At 30.5% G+C, this 24,264-nt stretch overlaps 3 protein-coding genes across 9 annotated transcripts in view; all 3 read left to right on the top strand.

Annotated features, from left to right (window-relative positions):
• Positions 1–1,666: 1,666 nt before the first annotated feature.
• LOC126773884 (septin-2) lies at positions 1,667–12,403 on the top strand. 3 transcript variants are annotated; one of them, XM_050495112.1, is made up of 9 exons: positions 4,005–4,394; positions 5,212–5,403; positions 5,713–5,971; positions 9,214–9,364; positions 9,744–9,909; positions 10,094–10,250; positions 10,531–10,615; positions 10,891–10,906; positions 11,366–12,403. In XM_050495112.1, the coding sequence occupies exons 1-9, from the start codon at positions 4,199–4,201 to the stop codon at positions 11,422–11,424; spliced, it is 1,281 nt and encodes a 426-aa protein (XP_050351069.1). In that variant the 5' UTR covers positions 4,005–4,198; the 3' UTR covers positions 11,425–12,403. The 3 variants fall into 3 exon arrangements, with proteins under 3 accessions (XP_050351070.1, XP_050351069.1, XP_050351067.1); XM_050495113.1 differs by lacking the exons at positions 4,005–4,394; positions 10,891–10,906 and adding an exon at positions 1,667–1,831; XM_050495110.1 differs by lacking the exon at positions 10,891–10,906.
• Positions 12,404–17,547: 5,144 nt separating this feature from the next.
• LOC126773901 (density-regulated protein homolog) lies at positions 17,548–19,124 on the top strand. Its single transcript, XM_050495154.1, has 4 exons — positions 17,548–17,878; positions 17,964–18,134; positions 18,698–18,837; positions 18,914–19,124. Exons 1-4 carry the CDS (start codon positions 17,701–17,703, stop codon positions 18,956–18,958), a joined length of 534 nt encoding a protein of 177 aa, XP_050351111.1. The 5' UTR covers positions 17,548–17,700; the 3' UTR covers positions 18,959–19,124.
• Positions 19,125–19,579: 455 nt separating this feature from the next.
• LOC126773890 (serine/threonine-protein kinase unc-51) overlaps positions 19,580–24,264 on the top strand; it is a 31,192-nt gene continuing 26,507 nt past the window's right edge. For all 5 annotated transcript variants that reach the window (XM_050495128.1, XM_050495126.1, XM_050495125.1 and 2 more), the window contains exon 1: positions 19,580–19,967. In XM_050495128.1, coding sequence (XP_050351085.1) covers positions 19,839–19,967 — 129 coding nt within the window. In that variant the 5' untranslated portion in view covers positions 19,580–19,838. The remainder of the gene's footprint in view (positions 19,968–24,264) is intronic.

The raw sequence follows: 24,264 nt of genomic DNA, 5'->3' as shown, positions 1-24,264 counted from the left end.
CTTGAACTCTTTCCGATCGTGTCGGATTGCCGTCCCATCGGATTATGTGAGTTAGGGAATAGAGAGCGCACCTGTTTGCGCACACATTTGTGCACTATAATATCTCCTGCATAGTTGGCTAATCTCTCTTGAGATTGGCCGCCGTGGCGGAAATCGGTCTGGAGGACAATAGAATAGAATAATTTTTGTATTATACGTATAAGAGTTTGTAATAAATATTAACGAAAATAACGTAGTTCCATATAGTGCAGTAAGTAGTAAGCAAAGGCTTTCTTTAAAAAAAAAAAGACGATATTTTTAAGTAATAATTATAAGAGTATTGCTGATCCATTTATATTTATACACACATATTTAAGAATACACGAAACATGACTGATTTTTTATTCGACTTCAGTCATCGGCCACGACTGTTGGTTGTGTATAATGGTAATTTATATAAGATGATAATCCCAAATATTTATTTTGGGAAAATATTATAATTTTAGTATACTTTTAAACAAACTAAGAATATATATATAATAATTAGGGAAGGCAGGCAGATATCTCAAAACTCAATAAAACATTTTTTTTCTTTGTGAAATTTCACTTTTTGAGTATCTTTTTCACTGTGTGATTTGAGTGTGTTCAGTGATTGAGTTTGTGTGCATTGGAGTTGCTACCTCTAGGCTACCTAGGGTTCACATGAATATTAAAAGTAGCAGAAACTTAATCGCGGCAAAATACTAACGCTTTGTAGGTTTAACAATTAGTGACCTTGTTATTAATAAAATCAAAATGTTTATATTACCGCAATTCATCATAGACCAACATTATTTTTATATTACCAGTAAATAGATTTCCAAATAATTTCGTTTTATTTCTGCTTGCGTATATTTTATTATAACTATTATATTATATAAGTATATTTCATTTTATTATACTACATTAAATGAAATAGAAAATTGTTAAAAGATGATAAGTTACATATATTTTATTAATATGAAGTTCTGAACCAACGTTATTCCCTAGTACAGATAAAAAAATTTAAAGCAATCATTTTAGGTAAAATATTAATAACACAAACCTCGACCTTGACAGTATTGAAACGCCCTTAATACATCTAGGGCAACGTAGAAATAGAGAAAATGCAAAGCAGTTCGCTCGAGCGGGGTAGAGGGTAGTCGTGCATGCGCTTAAAGCTCTGCATTATCGATTTTTCTCCGCCCTGTAACTAAAAATTGCGCGCGCCAGGGACGCGAAACGTGTGGCCTCTCGCGCAGAACCGGGGCCGGGCGCAGGGGAGGGTTTTCGAGGACGCGAGCTCACCCCGGACCCTCAGATTATATAACGTAGACGCACAGGACGGCGCACAAACAATGTGATTTAATTTTACCAATTTTTTTTCTACTGTTTTAGATTATACAATATTTAGGATTAGGCTCGTGATATATTGTAGTTTTCGCGCGACTTTTTTTTATTTTAGTGACATTTTTGATGTGTAGTTTTAAATAATGTCGACATGTATCCGAAGCTATACCGGTAGTTATTTAATAAGATAACAATAGTTTATAGTGAATTTTACTCTGATACTGAATATTAAGCACACCATGAATGTTATAAGATGAAATGTTAATATAAATTGAATTACTTTCAATACGTGAAAGAAAAATATTTAGTGTGAATTTTGGTGAAGTCGAATCGATCACCTGGGAAAATGTTAATATTGAGAAGGTTAAAGAAATATGATAAAATGAAAGGAAAAACGTCGTGAAAATTTAATCATAATTTTCGCTACTTTACTTCATATATAGTTTGTGGAAGAAAAAGAAGCCAGACAACACAAAGATGAACGGTGAGATTTATGTATTCATTATTTTCTTTTTAAGATACATATGAATGTTTTGGTTTCTCATGTCTTTTTCTATAAAATGAAAATAAATGAGACTGTGCTGTTACAACTACATTACAATTAAATTTAGACAATTTTCATATTTATTGTCAAATTCGATGTTTTTGTTGTTTTGAGCCTTTTTAAAAAAGTCATGATAACCCATGGTAGCAAATTATTAGCATCAAATCATACTAGATTTGATGCTAATACTTTGAAAATCTGAATATAATCTTTTGCGAGAAGTAACATGCAACAATGTGACGTATGTGACGTGAATAGTTTCGCGTTAGGCAAACACAATTATTTCTTTGTTATTATAAGTTTAACAACAATATGGAATGAATTTATTTTGTGACATTATCAGTCGAAATACTAATAAATTTAGAATAAGATTTGAAAAAAACACTTGTTATACCGTCTTTGGTGTATTTTAAGATGCTAGAGGCTCCAGACCTCAGGTATCAGGATCCAACCTACGAATTTCATATCGCTAGACTGCTAGAGTGAACTTATTGAGGTTAGCAAATATATTCAAACTTTATTCAAAATTTTAGTAATCTTAAAAAGATGTTGTAGACTACATTTTTAAATATATTATTTTCAATGTATATATTTTTACAGTTAAAACATATATTTATTATTTACCATTTAACTAAACTAAAACGATGTATGTATACAGATAGAAAGAGCATATTTATACTTCACTTGTTAGGGCTAGTGATACAGTATAGGTAATAATTACAGGCACAAGGGACATAACTTCTTATTTCCAAAGGATGGCCGCATTGACTGTGTAAGAAATGGTTAATATTTATAACGATTCCAAAATCGGTTAGTTTATTCATATAAAAGTTTTATATTATTTTACGTACCAAGCCAACTCTTTTGCACCCGTCACGTCTTTATCTCACGCTGCCTAACTAATGCTACTAATGCTATGTAAAATAGGCATATATTACGTGAAATTACACTACGAAATTAAAGCTAAAAGCAAAAAGGGTCAAAGTAAAGTTAGTATATACTTCCACGTTTCACATATAGGTTATATATTACATCATTTTGAGCTAAAGCTTAAGCCTTAATATGCGGGCGAAATCGGAAGTGCTACCCTTAGGTTGAAAAAATATCTTAAAAGACTTTTCGAATTTATATTATTTATATGTTGTGTTCAAATATTTTTTTTATTTAATTATAATATTTTTCTAGATATTTACTGTAGAATAACATCACAGTTTTGACTCATCATCATTAAACGATTCAAAATTTGAAACCGAATAATCTCATATCATATGTGTCATCTATTTTATACGTGACATTAGCAGGATATTTTGCGCTCAAATAGCGTAGATACACGCCAGAAAAGGAAAAAAAAAACTTCGAAAATGTACGAAAACTCATAATTTTAAAGAGCGTAGTTTCTTCTAGCAGAAGAATTGATTTAGACAGTTTATGGCAAAGCAAATTTAAATACTAATAAAAGATTGTTAAATTATTTTTTAGAAAAAAAATTAATAAGAACAAATAAGCAATATTGCATACTTTTACTCAACATGTAGGTACAAAACGTTCTTATTCGATTTTGAAAAGAAGTATTTTCCGAAATACTTGTAGGTATGCCACCTATCATTTTAAAATATCAGATTTTGTATAGATAATTTAAATTATTCGTGTATACAATAATAAGAAACAATACGACAACAATATACCATGATAACGTTTATAGACAGATATGTTTATTAAAACTAAATATTAAACAAAGTTTAATGTTGCTCTACGTGATGCAATGAATAGAATGCATTCGTTTGATTTACAATCAAATTTAAATTCAAATTTATTAATATTCACTTCTACTTATTAGATTAATGAAAATATAAGTAGGTAATTAAATAAAAACAGAATAATTAATAATAATGACAGTACATTAATTATTGTTGTCCAATTTTACAAACAAGAGTATAAATCTATTTGACTTTGAAAAAAAAGTATAACTTTTTTGACAATATTTAGTGCATGAACACGTTAATATTAATTTAATTTGAATTGCCGTTAATTAATGACGTAATGTCATATCTATCTAAATCTTACGAGTGACAATAGAAGTTGTCGCTCGAACAAAGTATGTGCTATGGTGCTATCGTGCAGTTGCGTCGCGATCGTAGTACTGGTAGAGCGCGCGAGTGGCTGCCACCGGCGCCTGCGCTGCTCAATGTATCATTTCCGTAATATCCAAATACGTAAATTCCTGAATGAAAGTAAATAATTTATTTTATATTGTGTAAAGTTTTATTCCATTATTCGTAAATTTCCCGTGTTTTTATTCTATCTTTAATGCAATATGTCAGCACAGTAACACAAAAAAGTTATACAACCCATTCGTGGAAAAACATAAAGTCAACATTTCCAGTAATGGAGAAGAGCGATTCATATGCAATCTTAGACATAAATATTTGCGATAAGGATTCAGCACAAGCAGATAATAATCATAATAAAAATAAGACATCTCTCACTACTGTAATAAAAATACGTAAGTTTTTTTAATACGTAAATACTTATTAATATATATTTAGTAATAATTATCTTAATAATCTCTCTGTTTCCATAACATCCAATATTATTAGTCTCACGTTTTAGTATATTATACACAACAATGGCATTATATATTTTTTGTTTGTATGTAAGTATATCGGAAATCATATACAGTCTTACTATTGTCTATTAAGATCGTGTGAGTGGGATTTGCTCTAAATTGATACATTGATTGACTTTTTTTATTCTATAACGCACGATACGGAAGCGTCAGCAGAATTTTTTGAAATATTAACAATTATGGAAACTGTTGCAAGTCTTGTATTTTGGTGTAATAAAATAGTTTCACTAATTATAACGACAGCATAACATGTTCCATTGATGAGCACGTACGTCGTTTCCGCTCGTTGTCCTTAATATTTGATGCGCACGCACTGTGTCCCTGGGCTCTGGTACTCAGGAAACCCGACGTGTTCCACTTCGTCGCGCCCATTGCACTGAGACTCAGCTCTTGCATCTTCACAAAAGAACAACATAATTTGCGTAGGCAACGTAACTAGCGCTTTCTCGTCTTGTTTATATAAAAAATCGTCCTGTGTAGTCACTATTATCTGCAGGATGTCGCCGACTACATACTTCCGCAATAGTTTGCAGTAATCAAATAAGAATACTAACCCGCGTGCTCTGTTGCGTTTGTTGCGATCATATTTTAGATAAATTATACATGAGTCAGTTATGTTACACTACCTTCGATAAAATTTGTTATAACTTCTATTTTGTTCTTTAAATTCTTGCATATAAACATTTGTTAACAGAAAGAGAACGTGGAGAACGCGATTACATAGGATTTGCGACCCTACCAGAGCAAGTACATCGCAAATCTGTCAAAAGAGGTTTCGACTTTACACTAATGGTTGTTGGAGAATCTGGGCTTGGCAAGTCGACTTTGATCAATAGTCTTTTTCTTGGAGATCTTTACAAAAATAGAAAAATATCCGATGTTCAAGGTAAGTTTTAGAAAATTAAAAACGACGACATATTCAACGTAGCTCGTTTCTCTTTCAAAAATATTCTTTCGTACTAAGAAGTACAGTTTCGTACAAAACAGATCAAGGAACATATACAATATATTATACATTTAAAAGCTGCCAGTCTTTATTACGAATGCGGAAGTCCGTTCTAATAAATAAATAAGTTGACTTTCTGGGACGCATCCGTGACTTTGTACGGAAATTTGCATAAGGAATAAGATTTCTATGTGTTACTTTTGAGTGTATTTTAAGTTTATTGAGATGTGATTTAAATTCTTGCAACAGATAGAATAGAAAAAACAACGACAATAGAGAAAAAAACAATGGAGATTGAGGAGCGTGGAGTAAAGCTTCGATTGACAATAGTAGATACGCCCGGTTTTGGAGATGCCATCAATTGCGAAGAGTCGTGGCGGGTGTGCTCTGCATACGTCGATGAACAGTTTCGACAGTACTTCACTGACGAAAGTGGGCTTAACAGACGACACATGCAGGATAATCGAGTACATTGTTGCCTTTACTTTGTCCCGCCATGGGCTCACAGGTAAATAATTTGTTTTAATTAAAACATTTATTACTTTTTATTTGAAAACATCATATTAATTTATCTATATGTGATGTATACTCTAACTTTGTCACATCTTTCCTTAAAAACACGTTTTGGCTTGGTCTGTATTATAAACATGTATTATATTTCACGTACATAATATAGGAATATGTTAAGAAATCATGTATGTATTTATATGTATAAATCAAAACAGTTTTAGTTTTGCATATGTGTGTAAATGTATCTCCCTATACGTACATCACGATTAAATAAGACTCAAATATTTCTTAAACAAATTTCTTGTTTGTTCTTTGTTTTATTTTAAACTAGCTACCCGTGCCAATTTCGCACTGGTAGGATAAGGGTGTACATAAAACGTTTATATCGTAATACATATATCAAAAAGCATGATTTTTTCAGACATCTTCAACAATCATAGTCATATTTCAATCATTTTACACAAAACCTTAATGAATTATGCATCTAAGCATTCCACATGAATCACTCCATCAATTAGTGAACCGAATCAATATCCGTTTTCTAGTTTTTTTAGTTTATAACGTTCAGACAGACTCGGCGAGGAGACTTTGTTTTATAATTTGTAGTGATATATAAACAAATTATAACGATATTGAAGACACGGTTAAAACTTGAATTCCTGAATGTTGATGACAGAATTTATATAGCTGCCTTTAGGTGCGATAATATTATCGTCAATAAAATCTTGTTGTGTTAATATCTCTGATAGCGTTCCTTAGCATTTCGATTGATTAATGTTTGTTAACAACAGATAATAACTATGAATCAATAAACATGATTGGTATGAAGTGATTATATACAATTGATCATTTTGCTTAATAAACATTAATAGATTACTTTCTTTGCAAAACTTAAAATATTAAAACTAACTGTAAAATTATGTAAGTAATGAAATAAATTAAACTAAAACAAATAAGCTTTTTTGAGTCACATATATATGACTCTTTTAGTTTTTACAAGCTTTTATTGAATTTGCAATATTTGAGTGGAATGGAATCTTGCAACTCAATTTTAAAGCAGATATCTTTAACCGATTGAACTGAAATTTTGTATACACGTTTAGTTCCAATGACAATGCACGGTTAGCTGTGTGACGTCATTCTAAATCCAACATGGCGGAACACCGAAGATGGCGGACTAGTTATTTTTAATGCACTTCTACAATATGGGTATCAAATGAAAGGGCTTTTTGAGAATAAGAATGCGAGTTAAACTCTGTTGCTCCAATCCGTCTGAAATTCTGAGGTTTTTGGAGACTTCGATTATGATATTGAGGTCAAATTGTTCGAGTCTGTAGCATCGCTAAGTCAACTTTGACTTGGGTTATTTGGCGAGATAGGTGTTAACAGCATTGGTTTGTAACCTGTCTAGGAGAAGGATAGCCCCAAATTCAAATTCGGAACTGTGTTTCAAACAAGTAAGGCACAAACAAGTAAGCTTCAAGCTGAAATAAGTGGCGCATTCCTCCAAACATCCAAGTCAAGGTGAGGCTGTGCCGAGATCTGAGTTACATGTAACATGATATCGTGAACGTACCGCTTCAGGGCACCGTTGCAAACCCTGTTGTATATTAGCTCTAAACGAAGCTCTGGGAGGGTCGACGAATATTTCTTCGGTACTCGTGGGAACAACTTAGGAAAAACAGAAACATCAACACAAAGGCAGAGAAACTCCGATGACTCAGCAAAAAGCATGGTCAGGACAGTAGTGAAACACACACTCAACGACAGTTGAAACTTGATAAGGCTAAGCAACGTATGCAACGCAATTAATAGCAGCGGAATCACAGGAAGAACACGACGCACGAATTGCAAAAATTCGTCAACACATATCTGAAATACAAGAAACCGAATCAGTTGAACAACAAAAGGTTCGTATCAGCGCTTTACGAGAGCATAACTCTTAAATACGAACAGCAGAAAAGACGCAAACTTCTAACAAAACCATAAATGTATTCTGTGACTTCCGTAGAGCACAAATATATGTTACTGACATCCGTCCATCCGTATAGACTTCAGTAAAGACGGTGTTCATCTCGTCCAAAATATAGTCACGGCACTGCAAAACAAAGAATACTGCCAATTATATTATGTTGGGCTTGCACAGTAAACAAAATACTGGGTAGTACTGTCGACCATGACGTTGTATACTTAGGCTCGAAGCTCTTCGCTGTTGATCAAGCATACGTAATCGTAAAATCCTTAGAAGGCCTTCTTATTGAAGAGCTAGACTTTTCGAAATTAACCGGCAAACGACCTTGCAACATTGCATCGCGTTGCATGAGATGAACAGACTGAGAAACCTGTCCAGCGATAACTATAAATTAAAAAAGAAGTTAAGAGTAAAAAAAACCTTTTTAAAAAGAAACTATTTAAATGCACTAAAAAGAATAAGATAAACTTTTCCTTTAAAACTTTTACTATCAATTTATAATGTCACCTCTTTTTTGATTAATTACTTTGTTTATTTTAAATTTGTTAAAGCATATTATTGATATTGTACAAGACTATACAGAGGCTACTAATTAGCTTAAAATTTCTATTTTAATTTTACCAGGACGTATAAAGTTAAGTGTACATAGTAATTGCGTATATTTGATTGACGAAAAATAGTTCCTCCGAGTTTCTTGATGGTTCTTCTTGCTCCACAACTTTCTCCTCAAAAGGGAGAGGAGGCCTTAGCCCAGCAGTGGGACATTAACAGGCTGTTACTGTTACTTTACTTCTTGGTCGAAGCAATCCATATTCCGAGCCGGTGTTTGAATGAAAATTCAATTTGATCTTGTTAAATGACAATTCAAAAATGCCTGCAAGATCCTACTTGATTAAAGTATATTCTGATTTTAATTTTATATAAGCACCTTGACGATTGAGCTAAGCTCGGCTCTAATAATTATTCATAAAAATATATACATATTTTTAAGAACAAGACCTTAAATACAAAATTTGAAACAAGTCGTTAGAACCGTTTCCGAGATAAATATATTTATACACCTATACAAAACTTTTTACTATATAAATGTAAAGCAGTCCCACTATTAATACAACTATGTTAAGCAACCTTATATTGAATGATAATAGAAAAAACTTCTGATACTTAACAATGAATTACGTAATTAAATCATGATATATACTTATGTGCTTATCATTTATTTTTAACTTTCAATAATAATTATTATTAAATTTCAAAGTTTTTTTTAGTTTGCGTCAAGTAGATCTGGAGATGATGAGACGGCTACATCGTAAAGTTAATATTGTAGTGGTGATTGCAAAAGCGGATTCCCTCACTGCTGCAGAGGTGAAGCGGCTGAAGACGCGCATACTTAACGATCTGGAAGAGCATCAGATTCAGGTAAAATAATAAATTATTTGTACAATTTAATTATGGTGAAAATATCATTGTACCTTTTTTATATCAACAAAATTCGCATACTTAGTTATTTATTACGATTTAATTCAATATTACTTTAATTTTGGTGTATTTTTAATTTCGCTGATTGATTTTAAAATCCTCTTAGCTTAGCGTACGTGCTTATACTAAATTCATTTAACTTTATTTAGACGCAATAGCATTTGTTTTATCTTTATATTTGAAAATAGAATTTTTTATTAAAAAAAAGTATTCTTAAAAAAATGATACCGTAGGATTTATTTCGTCGTTTGAAAGATTTATTTTTCATGGCTGCCTTTCGAGAATCTAACGAGATCTTTTATATACCTTGGTGTTTTAGGTATATCAATTCCCAGAATGCGATAGCGACGAGGACGAAGAGTTCAAACAACAAGATCGTGAACTTAAAGCTGCGGCGCCTTTCGCCGTCGTGTCGTCCGACACCGTGCTGGAGGTCGGCGGGAAGCGCGTGCGCGGCCGACAGTACCCCTGGGGCATAGTCGACGGTAACTCGACTTTTCAGATTATTCGGGTTTTTCCTGATGCTATAGAGAGAGCTGCATATTATATCTACTGCAAAACTTGAACGATTTTATAAAACCTGCTTTGCAAACCTGTTAAATACATACATACAATGTGTAATATACACGATAAGGAAAATTTTATAATAATTAATTATCTCATAAACAGTGGAAAATCCCCGGCACTCGGATTTCACGAAACTGCGGACAATGCTGATCTCAACTCACATGCAAGATTTAAAGGACGTTACACAGGACGTCCATTACGAAAACTTCCGCGCCCAATGCATTTCACAGATATCACAACATGCAATGCGAGAAAGAGGGTAAGGCTACATTTCATATTGATAATTAGTCATCAGTATCGTTCGCTTGAAAATATGTTCTGTTGCATTCATCTCTATCTCTAATCATATCCTCAATTACCTTCGTATCGGATATGTCTTTCACACAGTTCATTAATCTTTTTTTGGTCTAACTCTTATTAAAAAAAAAACATTTCTTATTTATATAGCTAAGTCAACCCACATAATAAATTAATAGTCCGAAATTAAGTGAAAAATTTTCACAAAATGTCCGTTTTGATTACTTCTTGTTCGTCAACAGAAAGCTGAAGAGAGATTCGATGGGCAATAACACTGAAGTTGTATTTACGGACACCGACCGATTACTTCTACAAAAAGATGAGGAGGTATTTGCATTTAATTTAATTATATAGTATATATGAGTGAAACAATCAAGTGTTTACCTATATACCTACTAAATATATATTTGTTTAGGTAAACTATTCTACATAATATAATTTTCTGAACAACTTAGCTACTTATAATGAGAATAATTCTGACATTTTATTTAATTTAAATAGTTTTTATGAGAAGACTATTTTATTATACATTAATTTTAAGGAAGTACTATTAAATACAAATATAAACATCTTTATAACATTTCATGATTATCGCAACATAGGACTACCTTGGACCTCGTACGTACAGAACATGGTGCATGGTTTTCAGTAAAAGCATTACTTCCAACCATAAACTTAATATAACAGCTATTAGATATAGAATTTGATTACATAATATCATTCCAAGTAGGCTAACGTACATCCTAACACATAAAATATTAAATAAGACGCATGGTTTAATTCAGGTCAGACAGTCGGTCCATGAAGTCACAAAATTTAATAATATTAACGACACGTTCATCTTAAATAGGTTATATCGTTTGTCTCTATTGCATGTGTTATTACAACCTCGTAGATACTAAAATTAGAACATTTATGAAGACGAGTTATAACATTCTCCTGATATAGGAAACTAATTTAGGTTTTCATTTTGGAAACGTGTTTGTACATTTTTACTTATGAATAAATAAATAATTAATGTGCATGAAGTATGACGTTGGTTATTATTATCGATTAATATATTCACTTCACTTTCAGATACGACGTATGCAGGACATGTTAACTCAAATGCAAGAAAAACTCAAAGCTTCCGATAAAAAACATGACAGTATTATTGATGTATAGAAAACATAGACAGCAAAAGTAGCTAAGACCTAAAATAACGTTTTAATTAGTTGTAATTAATAGAACGTCTTTAGGAAAATTCGAAGAATTTAATTTATTGTAGTTTGTTAAATTTTAAATGAGAAATGTGTTATGTGAGTATAAATCTAATAGTATATTATTTATATAATCGATTGAGATACTTATTTATTTTAACTTGTTTGTTGAAATAAATGTTTAATATGTATCTAAAAATCAAAACAGGATTATGACAAATCAGAATTAGAAATGAGTTGATTGAGACATGACGTTTGAGAAATCTTTTATATTAATGAAAACAAAGAAGAAAGGATTAAATCAGTATAATTATCGTAGCCCTAATTAGTATTACACTTTGCACTCACAAAAAAGTTTATTTAAGTCGGTTTTAATCACGTTAGTTTAGCCACATGTCTATGTACCTACGTGGATTACACTAAGTATATATTTTAGTATGTACACTTAGACCATTAATATCATATAGACACAGATCTTCTAAATGTACCTATTATCAATATTAATTTAAACCAAAGATATTGAAAACAAAATATTTTAAATATTTATGTTAAGCTGTAATTTGATTAGCAAAAATGTATTAATTAAATATTTAAAAATGTATTTATAACGTTTTAATCTTATTCCACGTAAGATGGTGAATAATATTCTATACACTAATAAACAACGGTTTTACTTAAATCTAACACTATGCATATGTTATTCCATCGAGTTTAAACTATGAAAATATGAAAATATCCTTTAAATGTCAAATTTACCATGCTTTATACGTTGATGTATTGAAGATTACGATTATTTTTTGATCAACAATTATTAAGCGTTTATCTGCTAACACAAAATACCTAACAAAAGTTTATAAACGTACTACGGTGAATTTTTGTATGCGAATCATTATAGTAAATTGATACTTTATGTACCTATTATTCGTTTTCTTTCCTTGTCCCATCATCCAATAACGATATTCCTCTGATATAGCAACAGACGACAGTTATCTTGTATTTTTTGATAAAAAATAACATATTTTGCGATTTAAAAATACAAAATGTAAGTATTAGCATACCTTCTTTTTTCACGTAATGGAAACCCTTGTAAAGATAGCCGGGCTCTTAGGAAAGGAACCGAGTTATGTGGGATTCTTACCCACTAAAACCACTGCAATGGCAACATTCGATACGGATTAGAGAGACTGAAGGATCGTGTCGATATAACCCCCTCCCAGACAAAACCCCGTCAGAGGTGTCCAAGCCACGTGCAGCACGACAATTGGATTGACATGGATGGACATTAGTTCGGGGGATATCTTATTTTAAAACATTTAATGAGCAATTTTTCACGAAATATACAAAATATAAACCTATAGCCGTAGTACCTATTGTTTGCTTAGGTACTATGATGTAATGATGTAACAGCCTGTGAATGTCCCACTGCTGGGCTAAAGGCCTCCTCTCCTCTTTTTGAGGAGACTTATTTTTGAGGACTTAGGTACTAAATAAATAATAAATATAAGTAGCATCCATTCATTGTGTTTCTTTTCTTATTTTTATTTCAATTTCTGAGCATCTGTGAACACCGTACCGTACCCAAACTTATTTCGTCCGTATGTCCGTACTCGGTTCCTACTTCAATCATAGCTACAGATACGACGGCAACTTATTTTTTTTTTCCTTCGCAAAACTGGATACAATTAGATGGTCATAAACTAACACAATAAATAAAAATAAAAAAATTATTGTATCCTACAAGATTCAAATTCAGCTTACAAAAATAAAATAATAACATTTAGCGAAACAGGTTTTTGCTTCTCGCCGGACCTCTATCAAATAGTAGATTTTTTTTATTTAAACGGATTTTATTACGGGTGTAATGTAATAAACATAACATTAAATATTGGTTTATCGTATCCAGTATTGTGGAATAAATAATGAAAGAAATGTTAATGTAGTTACTATATAACATGTATTAATTATAAATTCTATATTTTCTGCTGATCCCGATGAGATCCATGTGCAAAGTTACTATTTAGCAAGAAGTATAAGTAATAATATAAATTTTTACATTATTAACTTATTAATTACGTTTTTAGCTGTAATTTTTTGTATCCAAATTTGAAAATTTTCCATTTTTTGATTGATTGAACTGATTTTAATATGTTTTTTTAATATTTAAAATTACTTGTAGTTTTGTGTAAGTCGATTTTTGTCGACGTTTTACAAACGTATAACTTCGGAAAAGCGAAGTTGATTATTAACAATCATATCATTGGAATTACTCGAAAATTATCTTTCCGTCACATGGTTTGTAAGTTAATACAATATTTTCCACGTGCTTTCGCAATCAGAGAACAAACCCGTCGAAATTTTGCTCGTTATCTGTAAAAATATTATCATTGTAGGATACCTCCGTTATACATTACACGGCAAAAAATTAAAGTGGTGCTAAAACAATATAAAGCTGTGCCATAATTCAACTATAATTAAAAAAAAGTAGTTAAATTTTGTCCATATATTTTTTTATTTTATATTTTTATTTTTGTCTAGGTAAGCAAAATGTTTCAAAATTATTGTTGGATTTTGGGACATCTGTAATCTATATACTAATATTACAGAAGTTTTGTATGTTTGAGCGCGTTAACCTCAGACGACAGTTTTTTTTTATTTCTTAGTAAGTACGAGTGTTGCAACAACAAAGTGAAGACAATTGTTCTTAAAGTTATATTAGTGGTAATTCTTATGATAAAAATGAAGTAAAGTCGATATAATATGTAGGTATTTAATTACATCTTTAAGTAAATTATTTAATTAATATGAACTTCTCCTTGATATCGGTATGTAAATGCAGAACAGTAGATGTTCAGGGTGTATTGATAATTTTATTATCTATACAAATAATAAAGCAATCGAAACCGCGTCTGTATATTGATAAAAAAAATTAACAACAACATTCCACAAAAGTACACGAACACAGGTTTTTATTTTTGTCTGTACGCACTCGCTTATCTTCGAAGAAGAATATTAAAGTTTAGCTTGGAGCAACATTTAGGCTAAATAAAGGACTAAAGTAAACTAAAATAAAAGACTAGCACCAAGTACAGGCATGCAAAGATAGACGGTTACTTGGTTAAGACGGTTTACTTGGTGGTAAGACTGTTCAAACCTACCTGGGTAGGTTCATACCCACTCATCATATATTCTACCAGTAAACCATTGGGTAATTGAGCTAGTGACAAAGCCAATTGTAGGCACTTGAGTCATAACGTCTTAATTTCCAAGGTTGATGGCGCATTAGCAATGTAAGAAGTAGTAAGTATAAAAATAATATGTTTAAGTGATTTATATAATATTTATCTTAAAAATTTAATTCAACATAGTGACGTAAAAGGAAAACCGTAGAGGGGGAAGGATTTAGAGTTCTGAAGGCCACGAAGAAATGGAGACCAATAATTATTTTCGAAATAAATTAAATAATTTTTCTAACACTAATTTTTACTGATTTAACATGTCTCCCAACAATTTATAAAAATAAAAGTTGTGGAAACTTCGCCCGTACGTGTTAAAAACTATATATAATAATTTTTTCGACATTAAAACCGTATATAACTTTCTGTGGTCTAACCTGGGGTTTTGCGGCCTTATATCCACGAGACCAACGAGGCAGTATTAAATCAATAATAGTCTCATTGATGTAATATGCTTCGCAACAATCCGTTTAAATATAACAAACAAATTAAATTAATTAATTATTTACTAATTAACTTAATATATTACCAATATTGTATTATAATAATAATAATAAACTTGGTATGAAGCAAGATTGAACCCCAAGCAAGGAAATAGGCAATTTCTATATTGTAACACCTGTCTTCAAACCATGTTGTGATGGTGTAAGTTATATAGTAAATGATTATTTTTAAAAGTAATTATTATTTTTTTATTACTTTTAATGTATTAGGTCCTACTGTAATATACATATGAAATTAGCGTTTTTTCGTACTGACCACTTTGATCTGAAATATCTCCTCTTTGGTTAAGAATTCCAAATTCAAATTTATAAATTCATTTAGCTGGTACATTTGAGTTTTGAAAACAGTCATCCATTTGTTTTATCCTCATTATTTTTTTCTTTGACGTCGTTTATTACCGCAAATAGAAATCATGAAATATCGGTATATTTACGAGTACAAGTTCTACTGTGGCACCAGTGCTGCAGAAACAGTTCGAAGGATTAATGATGTGTACGGCGCTGGTGTCGCAAAAGTAAGCACACGGTACGTTTTTGGTTTCAACGTTTTGATTTTGGAAATATCGACCTTCAGAACCAACCCCGTGGACGTCCGGAGACCAAAGTAGAAAATTAAGAATTAAAAGCTATTGTGGAAGCGGATCCATCATAAAGCACTTCAGAGATAGCTGCAGGCTTCGGGGTAAGTGATAAAACTGTATTAATCCACTTTAAGCAAATCGGGAAAGTAAAAAAAAACTTGATGGGTAACCTCATGAATTGAGTGAATGGAACTTTCAAACATGCGTCGACTGCTGTGTTACTTTGCTCAACCGACACAATAATGAAGGGATTTTAAATCGAATCATTACTTGTGATGAAAAGTGGATACTGTACGATAATCAGAAGCGCTCGTCGCAATGGCTGAACCCTGGAGACCCAGCCCTGCCCTAAACAAACATTGACTCAGAAAAAGTTACTTGTGAGTGTTTGGTGGACTAGCGCCGGTGTCGTTCACTACAGCTTTCTAAAATTTGGCCAAACGATTACGGCAGATATCTATTGTCAGCAACTGCAAACCATGAAGGAAGAACTAGCTGCTAGACAACCGAGATTGGTAAATCGCTCTAGGCCACTGTTGCTTCACGACAACGCAAGACCACACACTGCACAACAAACAACCACTAAGTTAGATGAGCTACAATTGGAGTGTCTGCGACATCCACCGTACTTGCTCTAACAGATTACCATTTTTTCCGGAATTTGGACAACTTCTTACAAGGAAAAATTTAACTTCGATGCGGGAGTCCAAACCACCTTCAAAGAGTTTATTGATTCTCGCCCCCATGTTTTTTTGGTAAAGGGATCAATGACCTACCTATGTGATGGCAAAAGTGCATAGATAACAACGGTGCATACTTTGATTAATTCAATATATTTTACAAAAAAAAAAATGACTTTATATTCCTCCCGTACAAAACGCCAATCTCTTATGTAAGGACCTTTTTTTTATACAATAGTAAGGCGGACGAGCATATGGGCCACCTGATGGTAAGTGGTCACCAACGCCCATAGACATTGGCATTGTAAGAAATGTTAACCATCGCTTGCATCACCAATGCGTCACCAACCTTGGGAACTAAGATGTTATGTCCCTTGTGCACAGGCTCACTCACCCTTCAAACCGGAACACAACAATACCAAGTACTGCTGTTTTGCGGTAGAATATCTGATGAGTAGGTGGTACCTACCCAGACGAGCTTGCACAAAGCCCTACCACCAATTATAATGTCCGTGAAGTTGTATTTGGAACTTTGGAAGTTAAATAAAAGTGGTTATAACTAATTAAGTGGAATAATATTGTATTGTATAAATAAAAGTAAATAAATAACTGTTTTTAGTGAATAATACAGTAGAACTATTAGCAAATCGCATGGAATATGTAAATCTAAGGTTTGTTTATCTTTACTCTTTCGTCGATTGAAATAGGTTACCTATATATAGTTTATGTCATTAAGTATTTATTTCTATAATATATTGCTTTAAAATTTAAAAATCTAACCCAGACGAGCTTGCACAAAGCTCTACCACAAGTGGAATATTAATTTTTGACTCCGAGTAGTAGTTTTTTTATCCTTTGTATATTGTAGCACTTACATATAAACAAAGTTATAAGTAGTTATAAATAATTATAGTAAACAAAATGTAATATGAAACATTTGAATGGAGGGGGGTTTTTCGTCCTCAATATGTTGATCAGTTTACAAAAATTTGGTTTAGTGTTTTCTCTTTGACCTAAATTGACTTTTCAATGACAACATTGTTGATGGCTTTGATTAGACGTTGAGGTTGTCACTTGTCATGTCAATTCGGCTTCGAAATCTTAAGCAGCTTAATTTTTTCTGTTGATTAAAATTTGTATAAAAGGTATTACATACGATACATCTATTAATTAAAAAATATGCATATGCATTAATATCTTCAAAAAACAAATAACAATGGCGGATAGAGATTTGTCGCTTGGCCCGAGGGAAGGTGTATCGTACCCAATAAAGGTTCAATACTGTGGTAATTGTTCTATGCCGATAGAATACTGCGAGTATTATCCTGAATACGACAAGTGTAAACAATGGCTAGAGAAAAATTTACCAACAGAATTTGAAAAAGTAAAAATAGGTAAGATTGAAACTAATTAATTAAGAAACTTGCAGAAAATGGTAAAAAGGTTATTTTAAAATATCTTTAATTTTTTAATTTTAAGATGAGGAAGATAATGCAGGTGGAGAAGAAGAAAAGAAAAGACAAAAAAGAGGTGGTAAAGGTATGCTGAAATCAAAGAAAAAAGAAGATGTTCCAAAATTAGTTCAAATTTCACGAGCCCCTCGTGGAAAAAAGAAATCTGTAACTGTTGTATCTGGGCTAAGTACTTTTGGTAAGTTAGACATAGTCTACAATATGTTTTTAAATTACAAACATAATATAGTGCTAGTGACTTATAATGCCATTAGAATGAAAAAAAAATCAAATATGTTGATAGAATCAATAATTTTCTTCAATCTACAATTATATCAGCCTACTTATATATTGAAACCTAATAATTAAATGTATAATAAGATAGAATAGTAAATTTACTTTCCTTAAAAGTAGAGACAATGGAAATATACTGCATATATATACTATAATATTAGTTTGTTGTAATATATTTTTGCAGAATTCCTCTAAAAGTAAAAACCTATTCGTGATAATAACTACTATGTGCAATCAATATTATGAAAAAAGTGTTATATTATTTAAAAAAGAAACTGTAGTCATCACACATATAAAATATAAATTCATGATTCTTATTTGAACATTAAAAGTGAAAACAATAAATAAAATTAATTACACTGGAACTTGACAGAAAATGTGGTGTTTTGAATACAAAAATAAACATCTATTTGAAAAACAAAAACAAATTTTCTAGTTATCAAGAATATTTACCGTTTTTTTTTTTAGATATTGATTTGAAAGTAGCAGCTAAATTCTTTGGTACTAAATTTGCCTGTGGATCCTCGGTGACTGGCGATGACGAAATAGTAATTCAAGGAGATGTCAAGGATGATCTATTTGATGTTATTCCTGATAAATGGCCTGAGGTAACAAATTATATAACCTACTTTCAAATAGTTCTTTACTTAACTACTCAAATATAAAAAAAATATTTTATTGCAGATTGATGAAGATAGTATTGAAGATTTAGGAGATCAAAAGAGATAGTCACAATATTCAGAAGCATATAATTCTTGCTTCTGTTTCTCAAACTGTAATGCGACAATTATTGTTGTATGTTTATTAATGAGAAATAGAAATGAAGTCTTGTCAATCTTTCATTTATCTAACCAGGTTTTTTTATAAATAAAAAGATATTATAAATTATTGCTCATATTTTTTTTTTATTATTACACATATAATTATTTGATAAAAATATATACATTCCTATTAGATAGATATAAATATGACCATCTTTCTTAACCATATTGAATTCCAAATGAGTTGAGATAGATCCTAGTAATCCACATAGCAAAAAAAAAATGAGTGGAGAATTAAATAATAATGTCGTAACGACATCTATCTATCATTTACTATTACTACTGCCTATCAATAGATGGCGACACTTGTGATCTTTAATATTTTTCTGTAATAAATTAAAATTTCTTTTTTAAAATGTATACTTTTAAATTTTCTACTCACTTATATTCACTCTATTCTTTTTTATTTACCTTATTTATATTGTATGCAGAAGTCAAAAATAAATTAAAAAGTCAATCTGGCAACTCTGAATAGACAATATTATTTGATATTTATTGCATTATGGCAATACAGTCTTTACTTCGCAAAATCAAACACAACACCATAATACAAAATAAAATCACTTTTATGCGTTTTGCGTTCAATGTATGTAGTGTACAGCAGAGAAACAATGATTCACTAGTGCATTAGGCTAATAGTTTAAAGATAATACGTGGAAGCTAATAGGAAGTGATTAGGAGCTTAAAATCAGAATGTAGCGCTTAGTCAAGTTCCATAAACGAGTTTCTAAAATTGTATTATCGATCTTTGTCTTTAGTAATAAAGTGTAATTTTATAAAAACTTAACATGTCAGTGGTCAAAGCGAAAGCGTTGATGAAAATGGAAGTAATCCAGGTTGGTGAATACGAGTTCACCAAACAAGACATAATAGGACACGGAGCCTTCGCCATGGTGTACAAAGGCAGGAAAAGAAAGGTATGCTTCCATTGCTGCTCTAAGAATTTCTATTGTCACCGTTAGATAGTTAGACAAAAAAAAACACAACGTGCGTTTCCTCTAACAAAGAGATATATTATTTTGGTTAGCATAAAACAATACATTTCGATTCGTTTTACCCGTGGGTTGTGTAAACGTCATATTAATCGAGATGAAGCAATCATAACGAATGACATAGTTGACATAGCCTTATTTTTTTTAAATAACATAAATAGGTAAATCAATATATTACTATTTGCATTCCGAAAAATTATATAATACAAATACATAAAGTAAATAAATAATATTCTAAATTAAAGGACTGATCATTCATGTGTTTCAATAACATCATGTAAACATTATATGCATATAAATATGACAATGCTTGATTTGACATTATCCTTGAAATAGTTTGCTAACAGTTGTGACATGAATATTAAATATATGTTGAATATTAACTCATTACTAGTTTTTATACAAAGGTGTAATATATCTATTCCTTTATCAACACAATGTGATTTACTAAAATCAAGAGACTTTTTATAAGATTTTAAATTGCTAAGTATTTAACAATAACTACTCCATAAAAATTAAATAGATGCAAATATTTTTAACAGCCTTACATGATAAATTTAAGATTAACTGTATATTTATGAATTATGATTTAAAAAACCAATTTTAATAATAAATATTCAAATAACTATAATATCAAATATTACTAAATAAATATTATTAAAGTAAACACTATACCAAAAAGGATACATAATGTATCATATGGTATCATAATACCTATAGATTATTTCTACTCTAAATTATTTCAAAATATTTGTTTTACATTAGAAATGCACTTCACATATCACTAAACAATATTATTGAAATGTATGTGTGTGTACATGAATTTTATCAGCTCAACTTTAATTAAGAGGCCTACACAAAATGAGGAGTCATTATGCAGATTATATTGGTATATTGGCTCATTAACATTGAATGTCTTTACATCTTTTATATTTGATACGTGTTACATTTAAGCATAATCATTGTCATGACTTATTAGTTCTTAATAAGTAATAACTTAAATAGTATAATATATTATTGTGGTGTTGTATGTAAAGTACAATTTAGCAACAACATATTAACAATGTAGACCACACACTAAGTGCTCCTTAACTATAGGAGACCACAGCTTGCACACTAAAACTAATTACAAAACTTGAATAATAAAAGAGATAATTAAAATTTGATGAAAACTCATTAAATTAAACATTAACTAAAAGTAATTTTAAATAATATATTTTATTATTGAAAATGAAAGATAAATTTTAATTGATAATTGCAATGTGTAGCAATTTAGATATTTTCAAATTTCAAGTAATTTATATATTCAAACTTAAAAATGAGTACTTAATTCCTTGTGATATTTCATAAAATGAGTTAATGTTTAAAAACAACATTATTTTTAATAAACAATTCTTATTTTTTTCCATAAAATTTCCCAACTCTACATTTCCAAAGATAAAAATTGAACTATTTTACCTTTTATAATTATTTTACCTTGATAATGTCTAATATGTTGAAAAATAGTATAATAATTCTATTACAATATAAATAAATGTTTGTATAGGCTTTTTAGTGTTCATAAAACCATTTTAAAAATAATTCATAAATACTTCTTATTCATATTTGTTGATTATGATTATCTTCTTTATCCTTCTTGCAACTAAATTTTATGTTTATGAATGAATAATCATTATAAATTTATACTGTAACAATTAATAATTAATAAATAAATTAATTAATTGTTTATATTTATACTGTAACAAGGTTTTAACTAACAAGATTATTTAGAAGCTATTTATTATTTCCATAGCCAGTTGTGAGTGGATTGGTATGTTAGTTTTTATTACAACTTTATTATTCCACAAATTGATATAATAGGAAAAAAAATATTTTCAACATTTATTGAATAAGCCACAATGACACAATGATTACATTATTCATAATGTTTATTAAATGAATTTCAAATTAAATTGATTATGATTATGAGTATTGAATATGTGGTACTTAACTAAATATTATTTGATTGAAATTTCAATTGAGATGCTAATACTATGCTATTTTTATGTTATCAAACTGCGAACTCCTTGTCTTGATATTGGAGGTTTTTAATAAAATACAAATCTCTTTGTTTTCTTTTTTATTTAGGATTTAATAATATGTCATGAAGTTAATATTATTTTTGTTTAAAAATGTAGGGAATGTTATCTGCAGTCATTTGCCAAATGAAAAATATACAACAGGTTTTTTAAAGCAGTGACAATTAACAGTGACAGACAAAAATAAGAGTAAGTTTTGTCATTCACTGTTATATTATTGATTTCAATTATTAGTTAGATTAATATACGAATTGATTTAGTCCAGTCAATGTGGTATGTCGTTTCGTATTTTCGGTAAAGCTCTCTTTGTAAAAAGGTGTACTAAATCTGTGCTTATATCTGGTTCTGGTTCCTGGTTTAATCTTGCAAACTAAAGTAATCCATGAGACTGACATCCAGAGACTCGACAAGTGTGATAAAATAAAGCACTATAAATGATTTATTTATAGTTCTAGTTAAATGTATTTGATTAATTCAACTTTTATCCAAAAAAGACAGTAGACCTTTTTTAACTTATTAGCATACAAACGCACACATACCAATCGATATTTTTTTATGTGGCTGACTTTTTCGGCATTAATGACATGCCAGTTATACTAACCCCTTTTTAACAATTAATTTTATAGCTCATTATTTTTCAGCGTTTTTATTAATCATCGGTTTATATATTTTATATTATATACCGCAAGCTTGTTAGGCCTCCCACCCACCCAGGTTACATTTAATAACGTGTGTGCAAAATTTCATGATGATCGGTTGAGTAGTTAGACGTGGAAGTTCAACAAACAAATAAATAAATAAAAATACAGACTAAATTTCGTTTCAATAATATTATAAAATATAAGCATTTAATGAAAATAAGTATTGTAAAATATTTCTTACGACTGAAGATCACTCGGAATGAGAATGGAATGATACCGTCAGTTATTTGAAAATAATGACTGACTAGGATGATGTCTGCATGTGCATGTAATAGAAGCCTTAATGTCGTGCTATGCAGAAATAAAAAAAAAACAAGTTATTATTGGTATTAATGCAGCTGCCATTCTAGTTTCTATTTCCCATCTATTAATGTCCAAAGCAAGCTTAAACAGTTCGCTATATCTGCACGTGTCTTAAATTTACGACCGTGTAATATTAAACCACTCCCAACAGCAATTCATGTGGTATTTTATAAACTGTTGCAACTTACAATCTCATGCTATCCTTGCCCTACTCAAATTGTGAAAGCGTAATTAGTCTTGTGTCTGAGCTAGTGCTTATCATAATATCATATAAATAACATAAATTAAATATTTCAAACTAAACAATTGATAGTATTATAATCATACGATTAGTTAACAAAAAATATAAATCGAAAGTTTTACAAGATCAAATTAAAATCAAAATATTATTATATTGTATTGTTTTGTTTATTTAAGCTGGTGGTTATTATATAGCTATGGTTATTAATACGATGACATGTTTTGAGATTCGGTTTCACTTCTTTGTATAAAACCGGCGAGACAATGCGTCGCTGCACAATACGACACGCGCAATGCGCTCCAAGGGCATACATCACATAGACACGTGCCATGTGTTGCTACCAAAATATGAATTGATTCAATAAATAGTCGTAATAATAGCATATTAGGAGTCACACACCACATTGACTTATATACATATATACATAAAATATGCCACCCACTCTTATTGAGTATCGAACCCTATTACAAAAATTGCTATTTTTGTTTTGTTATTATTGTTATCTGTAAATATGTGATAAAATATAAATTTAAAATACTTAATTATAGACATACTAACAGTGACACCAAAAGTGTAATTCGTGGTAACAATAGTACAACTAATTCTTCTCAGGCTACGGGGTACATGTCGAAATCGGGTCAAATTGTAATCGCTGCTTGAGCCTGCCGAGTTCGGAATGTAGGGCGGGCTAATGTTAGCTCAACTCCGGCGCACCACCGACTCCCTTCTGGATAAGCAAATAAAATAACAAATCTCTCGACCGTCTGTTCGCTAAATATATACTTAGATTCAATTAATACGGCTTGTTGTTACGGAAATATTTAATTTTGAATTAAATAAATTTATTATTATCAAACTTATATTCTGTTTAAAGTTAAAATTGATAATCAAAAAATATT

This window comes from Nymphalis io, chromosome 15, assembly GCF_905147045.1.
Source record: "Nymphalis io chromosome 15, ilAglIoxx1.1, whole genome shotgun sequence".
NCBI classification, from domain to species: Eukaryota; Metazoa; Arthropoda; class Insecta; order Lepidoptera; family Nymphalidae; genus Nymphalis; species Nymphalis io.
This window is presented reverse-complemented; position numbering and strand designations above follow the sequence as displayed.